Source organism: Octodon degus, unplaced genomic scaffold (genome assembly GCF_000260255.1).
Source record: "Octodon degus isolate 3935 unplaced genomic scaffold, OctDeg1.0 scaffold00099, whole genome shotgun sequence".
NCBI lineage: Eukaryota > Metazoa > Chordata > Mammalia > Rodentia > Octodontidae > Octodon > Octodon degus.
The window spans coordinates 4,297,133-4,308,149 of record NW_004524675.1 but is presented as its reverse complement, the minus strand read 5'-3'; the positions used below and the strand labels follow the sequence as shown (position 1 = coordinate 4,308,149).

Sequence of the window (11,017 nt, the reverse complement as noted above, 5' to 3'; positions counted from 1 at the left end):
AAAAAAAAAAAAAACAGAATTGTTGAACTGATAGGAAATTCAATTTAAATTAAGACACACTCAGAAGTTAAAATGTTGAAATGTATACATTTGTTCACTAAATGTTTATTGACTGTGTGCTACCAACTCAATACAGTTTGTGAGCAATGACACAACTATACACACAATTTGAGGTACTTGATGAATAGTATTATTAAATACTATGGGAAACAAAAATAAGTAAATAAGCACACAAACAACTGGGGAGAAAGTTCAGTGGCTTAAGCACCTAGCTAGGGAATGTAAGGTCCTGAGTTCAATCCTGGGTACTGGTACCAAAAAAATTAAAAAAAAATTTTTAAAAATTGGGAGAAAGCTAACATCTCTCAGGAAACCCATTCTAAGCCACTGTTCTAGGGCAGTGATTTTAGATCTGATCTGATGCAGGAAAATAGAGTCTTCATTTTGATAATTCTATATAAATAAGTTAGTAGGAATGTTAGGATGTCAGTCTTAATTCAGGTGTCCTCCTTCTAGAGGCTTTTTTCAAGTTGAGAAGTTCCTGTGGAGTATGAGGGAAAGCTTGAGTTAAGGCCTTCCTGTGGGATCTCCTAGCAGAACAGCCTGGAGCTTCCATAATCCCTGTTCTCTAAACAATGGGAGGGCTGCTCCTCTGGGTGGGGGTGAGGAAGGAAGTTGTCCACTCTCATTGTAGGACTTAGGCTGATAGCATCAAGGCAAACTAGATATCAGCCCAACTTTGTTTCCAATGAGCAATGTGACTTTAAACAAATTAAGGGATTCACCCCCTGAATTCCTTCTGTCCAAATATCCTATACTGAGATTAAGTCTTAGGACTTCACAGAGTACCTGGAACAAGGTTATGGTCAAGAAGAACAGAGGCCCCTTCCCACCCACAGCCCAGTATAGACCATTCCCAGATGCCACTCCCAGTGCCCGGGACTGCTCAGGCACTAAAGAACTGCTACAGTGTGTAGCACACTAGTCCTCTGCCAGGCTAAGGCAAGCCCACCTAAGCCTTTCTGTAATAAAGCCTTTCTTTCCTCTTCATAAATGTGAAGAACCATGATGACTACATGCAAACTGACAGTAATTCAGGGGACACTTCTCCCCATGCCCATCCAGGCAACACCAACTTCTTCGATATTAATCCAAGACAAAAGGACATTTCTGTCCACCACCCACTCCATCTGGGGCAATTTCCCCAAAATGCAGGCTTTCTTGGATATGTGCTGGGAAGAAATGCACATTTACCCAGTGGATAAAAGGCAGGATGGTTCTGGTAGGTAACACCTCTCATTCCAAAGGGATGAGGGGACCAAGTGAGAGGCCGGCCCCAAAGGGAAGGCAGTGACAAAGCCGAGGAGTGTGCGGGGTTGGTCCAGACCTAACAGCTGCGCATGACTGTATGGTGAGCATGATCCTCACCGTGAGCGGGAAAGTGCTGCACGTTCGGGACACAAGCTCCTCGGGCATAGGCTCCCGAGCTCAGTCACCTCTGCTCTCATGGCTGACTCATGCACAGGTGCTGAGTAACAAGAATGATCAACGTGCCGCTTTCACCGGGCTTGAAGCTTGCACTGTCACGGAAAGCACTAAATCTTCACAGCCGATGCCCTGTGCCCAAGCTGAATCAGTTAGCTCGTCTAGACTGAAATGCCTCATTTCTCCATTTTTGTCAAACAAATTGCATCTTACCCATTACTCTTAGCCTTCTGTTCACACAGACTTCAGTCTTCCGTGAGCAGCCTGTGCTAACGCGCTTTCCCAGTAAGGATGGCGGGAAGACATCCACACTACCCCAATGCAGGCGAGGGAAAGAAGAGCAGAGAGCACAGAAGCAGAGCGAGCACACTGACGCACATCCTTCTAAGGACGACTGAGAAGCCATGATAGACGTGTCTAGAGAGGCTCTTTCCTTACACTGGCACTTTTTTCAATTTTCTTTTTTCTTTTTTATAACGGAACGGGGGGGGGGGTTTGAACTCAGGCCCTTGCACTTGCCAAGGAAGCGCTTATTCCACTGAGCCATCTCTCCGGTCCAACAATTAAACATGAATCAATTACAATGAGTGCTAATCCGTTCATGGTTTTTTTTTTTTGCTTTGTTTTGTTTTGTTTTCTCAGAACTGGGGATTGAACTCAGGCCTTTGTGCTTGCCAAGGAAGCACTTATTCTACTAAGCCATCTCCCCAGCCCCTCAATTTTCTGATTATATTTTGAGATATGTTCAGTTAACTGGCCTTTTACAGAACACAGGCAGGAGCAAGGGATGGATCATCTGATAGTGCTTCTAACGGGAACAATTAGCAATCATACCTGAGGACACCTGTGTGTATACATGCCCTTTGTGGAGCACACACTGTCGTTAGGAGAGGCGCACAGGAAAAGCCCACATATAAACAAAAAAATTGAATGCTGCTTTGTAGGAGACAAAAAAATACAGAGAAAGGGTGGCTTCCTGCAAAGAGGGCGTCGTGTTGGGACTCTGCTCTGAGAGATCAATAGAAGCTTGCAGGACAAACAGCGTTACCAGAGAAAGGCACCCAGGTAATTTTAAAAGTTGTATAAACAATGAATGATTTTTTTTTTTTTTTTTTTTTTTTTTTGTAGGGCAGGTGTGTCTCAAATGTTCCAGGAGTGCTCTGTGTGTCAGTTTGCTAGATCAAGCAATCCTAAAGGCAGAGAGTGGAGCAGATGTTCATGCAAACATCTTTCCTTCTTTGTCATGAAAACTGTCGCTATCAGCATCAATTAACATTGACAGCAAGAGGAGTGGGGTCAAGAAAGAGGTCGGTGCTGTGGGAAACCCTAGGCTCCTTTCTTCTTAAAACACTCTAGATATGCCTGTTTCTTCCATTGGGAGCCCCTTAAGATCAGGCACCACATCTTCTGCGGGAGGCAGGCTGTGATTTACATAAGATAAAGGCTTTAAATTACCTTGTGAGTGAATGAGCACAAGTGTGATACAGAATGACAATGGGAAAGGGCTAAATGTCAAATCCATGCATAGCAGAAAATGTACTGGGGCTGGTGGGATGGCTCAGTGGTCTGGGGCACTACTTGGAGCAAGCTTGGTGGAGCGCAGGGACCGCGGTTCAATCCCCTGGCACCACATGCCAGCCAGCCCCGCCCCCTGGTGGGCTGAGCTGGCCACACACACACATAAATAAATAAATAAAATATTTTAAAAAAAGAAAATGTACAGAAGTTCCAGAGGGTTGATGACAGCCAAATGTGTGGTCACTTCCACCACCTATGAACAAACTTCAGTCAGGCAACTGACCAAGCTCTTTCCTGCGTCAGTACTGCTGTTCTGCTTGAAACAAAGGCAAGTACACAATGTATCAGGGCCAGCTGAAGTGCAACAGTTGGGACATCAACACTTGCACAATGATCCACTTCAAAAACCCATAATGAAGGAAGACAAGGCACTGCAAATTCCCAAAAGAACAAGCACTTCAAACAGGGCTAGCTCAAGAAATTCTACATAGAACTTACACAAGCTATAGCTCTTAGGGGTGCTTTGCAGGATCCGCATGTAGGGTTGTAATTTTTTTTTTCTTTTGTGTGTGTGTGTGTGTGTGTGTGTGTGATCACAGATGTAGGCCATATACACAAACACATTTTTAAATTATTTTATTATTATTTTTTAATGTATTTAGTCCAGGGTCTCACTATACAGATGGGATGCATAGTGGTCCTCCTGTTTTCAGCCTCCCAAGCGCTGGGATTACAGACATGCTACCACACTCAGTCTCAGTTCCTGTCTCAGCATGCCCTGGGGAGGGGGGGTGGCATGGCAGGCTGGAGATTGAAACTTGGTCCCTGAGTCTGCCTAACCAACACTTTTTGATGCAGTTAAATGATTTAGACAAAATAAAATAAGCCAAATTTTCAGTGTCTTGTGGAACTGTTAGAGCCGAGGAGATGGCTCAGTAGAATAAGCACTTGCCTGGCAAGTGCAAGGGCCTGAGTTCAACCCCCTGTCTTACAAAAAAAAAAAGTATGATATTGTAACAGAGAAGCTAATGAAGCAACAACACATTTTCAAATATACGACACACTGGAGAATTCCTAACGAAGACATCAAAAACATAAGAAACACAAGCTAGAAATGGATTTAACTAAAGGAAAGGATAGCTGTGGAATAGTAACCTTTGTCAATGCGAACAGAAAACCAAGTCAGCTTAGGATTCTGCTTGCTAAGTGTCATGCTAAACTGACTAGCACAGCTCATTGTGTGTGTGTTTGTCTTGAGACAGCATCTTGCTACACAGTTCAGGCTGACCTTGAACTCACTATAGAGCCCAGGCTGGCCTCAAATTCATAGCAATCCTGCCTCACCCTCCTGAGTGCTGGAATTACAGGCGTGCATGACCATGTCTAGCCTGTTCTTTATCCTTTTCAAGATTTAAAAATAAATAAATAAAAAGAGAAAATATTCAAATACAAAAGCTTAATTTATCATGATTTGAAAAACCTAAACTCTTCTTCTCTAGTCACCCAGCTATCAATAATCACAATGCTTATAATTATCTCAGTGAGAGAGGTTTGACTATAGTGTCCAGTACAAAAATAAAACTTCCTGCAGAACTGTTCTCTATGTAATGACCAGAGTTGGGTGACTTTCTCTCTTTGGTACTCAGCTATACTGTATCCCCAGGCTCTGCACTGATTATGCTACACGATTCTTCAGTGCTGAGGTGGGTCATCTAGACACCCAGGGTAACGCAACAGTAAGGCCTGTGCACTTAAAAACAAAACGAAGTAAAATACAGTATCTGAAGTCAGAGGAGTCACTCAGAGTTTTAAAAAAGGCCTCAGAGCCAAAGGAAAGGACCTGTAAGCTTGGGAACTGTAAAATGACTAAGGAGAAAACTCCTCCCGCTAAAGATTGTCAGGTATATAAAGTCACATGAAAGAGAATGTAAACCATCACTGTCAACCAGGGGCGGCATGATTTTTTTGTTTGTTTTTGCCTAGAAAAAAAAGAGTATCAGGGCTGATATGACTCCAAAATATTTATGGCTTGTGTTCCTTGTGGGTTTGTTCATTAGACACATCCAGTCTCAGTTCTGTAACTCACAGAACGCTCACTTAAGAACAGTCACCAAGGAGAATGCAAGACTTCTCAACAGTATGAGCAATTCATTTCCTCTACGATGTCTAAGAGACATCAGAACTTTTGGATTGCCCCAAAATATCACCTCACACTCCCAGCCTGTGAAAAGGGACATCAAGGAAGTCTTCTATGAAATCTCCACACAGGTCTTCAGGATCTTCTGCAGACACTCCTCAAACTCCATTTGGAAAGAGGAATTCCTGACACAAATCAAAAGCGGACTTTCTGAGCAAAAGGAATACCTGAAGCAATGCTTGAGGGAAGAAAAGAAAGAAAACAAAGATATAGAAGAAATGAAAACATATGAAATGGAACATTCAGAAGTTCAGGTCATCCAGCAGAGCAAACTAGCGTTGAGGGGCTATTTCCAAAGAATAGAAAATTACCTGAAGAAGAAGAAATACAGTTATTGTGCCTGGAAGATTGTGGAAGTGGAAATCAAAAGATGTTTCTTCTACTTCCTGAAATTCACAAAACTACTCAGAGGAAATCAGGTATATTTTTAGAATTAATATCCCATTTCCTTCCCCAAATCTCCCTTTATTCCTTCATCTGCTTTTGTAAGGATGATTGTGTTACCTTAGAACCTACCCTCAGTAGCTTGGCTAGTGGGTGGCTTCGGTTCACTGTCTCTAAAGCTTGACCTGGGAACTAAGGAGCGGTAAAGCCAACTATTCCCTGGGTAACCCAAGACTTTTGTTAAAAAGTCGAGAAAAGACAGGTTGAAAGGGATAAGATTTTTCTTCTATCTTCTTTCTTCCTCTTTCCTTTGGCTATTTTGTGTTGGCTTTGCCTTATCTACCTTTGAAGGCCACCATACAATGGCTAGAAGATAGGGACCAGAGAGAGTGGCACAATGTAACATTTTGAGACTTATTCCTCAGCAGCCAAGGTTCTTTATTCTATAAAAGTTCAGCACATTCAAAAAGTTTATTATATAAGCTCTGTGAAGCCAGAACCCTTCTTTTCCCTCCCTCCTGCCCAGAGGGAAAAAATGGTGCCACTCTGACCAATTTGCTTATCAGCTTGTTTTGCTTACAATAATGCAGTTCAAAGACTGATATATCATTGCTTCAAAAATGAAGATCCAGTCAGGCATGAAGGTGCGTGTCTGTAATCACAGCTACTTGAGCAACCGAGGCAGGAGGATGAAAAATTCAGCTTAGGGAGATCCTGTTGGCCTGGGCATGTAACAGCCTCCCCAAAACCCAAGTGAAGCTCTATTTTGCATAGAAAGTGAATATCTGCATGGATGGTTCAGTTAGATGATAATTAAGCTCCCATTTAACGCTTGGGAGCCTATAATCCTACTGCAGACCACTCATGCTTATCATGCCTGGTATATATTGTTTGATTACTACATCCAAAGGCATAGAAAATCGTAGGAAAAGTATCAGTCATTCTCCCACCCCCACTTTCCCTCTCTCTTTCTCACTTAAAATGAATGTCTGGAGTCACAGTATAGAAGATGTCTACATTGGATTTTCCCAGTTAGAAAACTATTTTTTGGGTCCATTGAACTAGCCATTTTTATCATATGTGATATTGTAATGTCTTTTATCTTATGTAACATTTATTGATTTATTTTTACTTTTTGTGATACTAAAGATTGAATCCAGGGCCTACCCACCAAGCTATATCACCAGCCCACCACCACCACCCTTTTATTTTGAGACAGTGTCTTACTGAGTTGCTGAATTTCCCAGGCTGGGAATGAACTTGTTTCCTCCTGCCTTAGTCCCCCAGAGTGCTGGGATTGCAAATGTGCACCACTACAGCCTACGGAACTCAGCTTTTCTTGTATGGCCTTTGATCTGTTTTAATTCATCACTTAGCTAAATGAGTATCTCTCTTCCTTTCTCTTCTCTATCCCATTTCAGGATCATCTACTTTGAAGCAAGAATTAACACAGTGACCAAGAGTATGCAAATGCACAACAGAGGATCAACTGTACCTGCTTCAACTCTTGGGAGGATCTCTCCTGCTAATACCCCTGCTAAACTGTGCAGATTCAAGATTTTTCCAAGCACAAGGCCCAATACAATTTACCAAAGAGAGCCTTACATAAAAGCAAAGCAACTTTTAGTCAAAATGTTATAAGAAATGTTTAAAAGAAAAAGGTGAGGACCATGGCATCTGAATTATCAGCAGAAGGATCCATCAATAAATGAGATAGTATAATATATTTAGTAAGGGCTGGGGCGATGGCTCAGTGGAATAAGCGCTTCCCTGCCAAACACAAGGGCCTGAGTTCTAATCCCTGGTTCTGGGAAAAAAAAAAAAAAAAAAAAAAATTAGTAAAAACAACTTGTCAGTAGAACTGTTCTGGATTTGGGGGGTGGAGAACTCCACAAGTTATGGAGTTGGGGTGCACAAGCTACTAAGCAGAAAATATACACTTGGTATTTTTCTATGACTTTTTGTAATAATGGCTTTGCCTGTCCAGTAACTCTACTGGGATAATGGTAGTGCCTTTAGTAATTTATGGCTACTGTCTTGCCAAGAATTTGCTATGCGTGAAGAAAGAATAGGCCAGAGGGGTCAGGGATGTAGCTCAGAGGTACAGTACTTGCCTTGAATGTGGGAGGCCCTGGATTCTCGCCCCAGCAGGGGGGTTGAGGGGAGAGAAGGAGAAGGAAGAGAGGGAGGAGGAGGAAGAAGAGGTGTAGGGAGGAAAAGGGAGAAAAAGAGTATCAAGAATACCTTTTCAGTCAGTACAAATTGTCTGATTGTTCCAGCAGGGACAGAAGTCAGGGCACTATGCTTTAAACAAAATGGCAAATCTAATCAGAAGAAAAAGAACCACTCCATCAAAAAATAAATAAGGACACAAATTGACAACATCATGAAGATATGCTAACACAATAAGAAAGATATTCCATCTCTCTTTTTTTTTTTTTTTTTTTTTTTTTTGCGGAACTGGGGATTGAACTCAGGCCCTCAGGCTTGCCAAGGAAGCACTTATTCCACTGAGCCATCTCCCTGGCCCCTTCCATCTCATTTTTGATTAGAAATGCAAAGTAAGGCAGCAATAAGATATCCCCTCTCATCAATGTGGCAGAAGAGATGGAAAACAACCATAACGTAGACTAGGAATAGGGCACAGGAAACGGGGCATCTTGTGCCTTGTTGGGGAGAAGATAAACTGGGACATACCTAGTTCAGGCAAATGGCAATTTAAAAAAAAAAAATCCTACGAAGTGTACCTACCAATTCCGAACAGCTTCAGAAATTTATTCTGGAAAATTAGTGTAAGATCATTCACTGCAGCCTTGTTCATAAGATAAACCTTTTCTCTTTTTAGCTTTCATCTCTCTATTTTCCACTTTTTTCTACAACAATTTCTGGAGGAATTTTTTTTTTCAAATTCTAAAATTAAAGAAATTACACAAATGTGTCTGTTTCCTTACTGAGGTAGATGAGCACAGCCACTGTCCTCTCACTCTGTTCACGATGTCACTGCGGGTTTAGAAGCACAACCTGAACTTTTGATCTTTCTGGTTGCTTCCACACCGTTGGTAACTTTCAAAGGAATCCTACCTTGGAGAATCATTTTTATAACGAAATGTTTGTTAAAGTACCTTCCAGTAAATCAAAGATTTTGCTTTTATTTTTGCTTTTGTTTGGGTGGTCTTACTGGTAAAAATATCCAAAAGTCACCAGAGAAAGTTGCCTCTATGTCCATATTCCTGACTCAGCAGTCTCATTTTGTTTAGTTTTTTGTTAAATGGAAGCTCCAAAATTCTGTTGAGTCAGTAAAAGGGAAGAGTCCTGGGCAGATCCCAGTACAGTTTCTACTTTAAAATGTCTGACTGGGTACTGAGGTGCAGCTCGGAGGCAGAGCACTTCCTAAGCATGCAGGAGGTTTGAGTTTGAATTGTGCATGTTTACAAGTGTCACCACCCAAGCTTCCTCCTCCCTTGAGCTGCCGCTGGAGATGGAGGTGGGAGGGCAAAAGGGGCAGAAGGGATTCTCTTTGGAAGTATGATTGGGCACCCACAGAAATGCCTAGCTCATCGAGCCAAGGGCAAGGCTACGAGGAGACACAGGTTCCAAGAGGCGCACAGGCCCAGCCGCCTTGACTGTCTGGACCCACGCGGGGGTCGTCCTCGCTGGGTGGATGCTTTGCTTTGGCTCTAATCCCTCCATAATCCACACTCACCAAGAGGCAGTAACCGGTTAGTATCTAACCTGTACAGACAAGCAGGACCACGTGCAGTCTTGCGGGGGGCCTACAGGGAACTCAGGGCCATCCCAGGCCACCTGTTCCCAGGGACTGGGAAACACTGCTTTGGCCTTGTCTGGCCCACGTGTTCGTGGTCTGCTTTTTCTACAGCACAGAGGGAGGGCTTAGAATTTAAATTTGGAGCCCTGCCAGAGGCCGGAACTCCTTCCCGAGCGAGCCCCTGACCCCAGTTCTCCGGCAGCGCCGAGGCCACGCCGCGGTCCCCCTGCGGGGGCAATGCCTGCCGTGCTGCCCTGGGAACCTGGCAAACCGCAGCCCGCGGCTCCCTTCTCGCACAACTGGCCCGACCCTCTGCGCGGCGCCGGCCGCGGCCCAGCCGCACCGCCTCGCGCTGAGGACTAAAAGTTCGCTGGAACCAATCACGGGACACCCTCGGCTGAGGCGGAACCCAGCTCCGGACTCAGAAAGTCGCAGCCTCCGGCGATTCGCGCTCTCGGCGCCCGGATCGGATCAGAGGAGGCGCCCGGGGCCGGCGGCGCGGAGGCGGGGAAGGAGCCGCGTTCCTCCGCCCTCGCCCCGCAGGGCCAGGCTGGCGGCCTCGGCCCGGCCCCGCGACTTCCCCAGCCCCGGGCCGGCGGGGAAGCCGAGGGCCGCGCTCACCCGAGCGGGGCTCCCTTCCTCCCGGAGCCCGACCAGATGTTGGTCAAGCAAACAATAGGGGAAACGCGGAGAAGCCCCAGCCCCGCGCCCCATTCCCGCCGGTCCCGTCGCGCGTCCCCAAAGGCTGGGCTGGAGAGGGTCGGAAGGGGGAGGGGAAGGCACGCGGGGCGGGCCGGGGTCCCGGGGGCTCCCCAGACGCCGGCGGCTGCCGCCTCCACCGCCCCGCAGGGCGTGGGCTGGGGGCAAGAAAAGTTGTAGTTTCTCCTCCCGCACCGGGAAAGGAAGGGGCTGAGGTTGCAGATGTTTGACAGCTCTTGGCCTCAGAATCCAGTCGGATTCCTGCTTCCTGTCTTCCTTCCCAACTTCTTCCCTTCCCCCACGAAGCCCCGGCAGCCCGGGGTGAGCGTGACGCGCCGAGTCCCCTCCGCAGCCCTCGCTCGCGACGCCGGCGCCCGCGCGGGGTCCCCCGCCCAGACGCACTTTGTAAAAGTTTGTCTTCCCGCCACCCACAGCCAGCGTGCGCCCTGCAGGCATCCTCGGTCCGGGAGGACTTCGAACAGATGTGCACCCGGAAAGGAAGGTTTTCTTGGTATAGTAGCTTTAAAAATCCAGGCCCCGGTCCCCGGTGGGGAGGAAGTGGACCCTCGTTCCTGCCCGGGAAGTGCGCACCGGGAGCCGGCCACAAGCCAAGACGCAGACCCGGGTCCCGGCGGACTGCGACCCCGGAAGCCCGCGGGTGGCTGGCGGGAGCGGGTCCGCCACCCCCCTATCCCCAGCTGCACCTGTCCCAGGTGCGCCCTGCACTTCTGCCCGCCGGGGCGCAGTCGCGATCGAGGAACTGCGTGGTCGCGCCGCCTCCCCTCGCGGGGCGCGGGTTCTTTTCGGTGAGGTCTTACCTTCAGCCCTGGGCCCCGTCGGCTCCCTTCCAGAGTCAGCAGCGGCCGGCGCAAGAGAAGCGTGAGCACCAGCGGGAAGCGCAGCGCCAGCCGAGCCACGTGCGGGCTCCCGCCGCAGCCGCAGCCGCAGCCCGAGGCAGCCCCCACAGC

The 11,017-nt window shown here is 46.6% G+C and overlaps 2 protein-coding genes across 2 annotated transcripts in view; one reads left to right on the top strand and one right to left on the bottom strand.

The window, feature by feature from the left end:
- Mob3b (MOB kinase activator 3B) overlaps positions 1–11,017 on the bottom strand; it is a 187,335-nt gene extending 176,318 nt beyond the window's left edge. Inside the window, exon 1 of the mRNA XM_004638565.2 lies at positions 10,868–11,017. The gene's annotated coding sequence lies outside the window, so the exon portion shown is untranslated. The remainder of the gene's footprint in view (positions 1–10,867) is intronic.
- Positions 5,011–7,317, top strand: Ifnk (interferon kappa). The gene is made up of 2 exons (XM_023723509.1): positions 5,011–5,619; positions 7,023–7,317. The coding sequence occupies exons 1-2, from the start codon at positions 5,011–5,013 to the stop codon at positions 7,038–7,040; spliced, it is 627 nt and encodes a 208-aa protein (XP_023579277.1). The 3' UTR covers positions 7,041–7,317.

Bases quoted from the DNA above. Each gene is read 5' to 3' on its own strand.
- Ifnk (XM_023723509.1), top strand. From the start codon at position 5,011: ATGACTCCAAAATATTTATGGCTTGTGTTCCTTGTGGGTTTGTTCATT.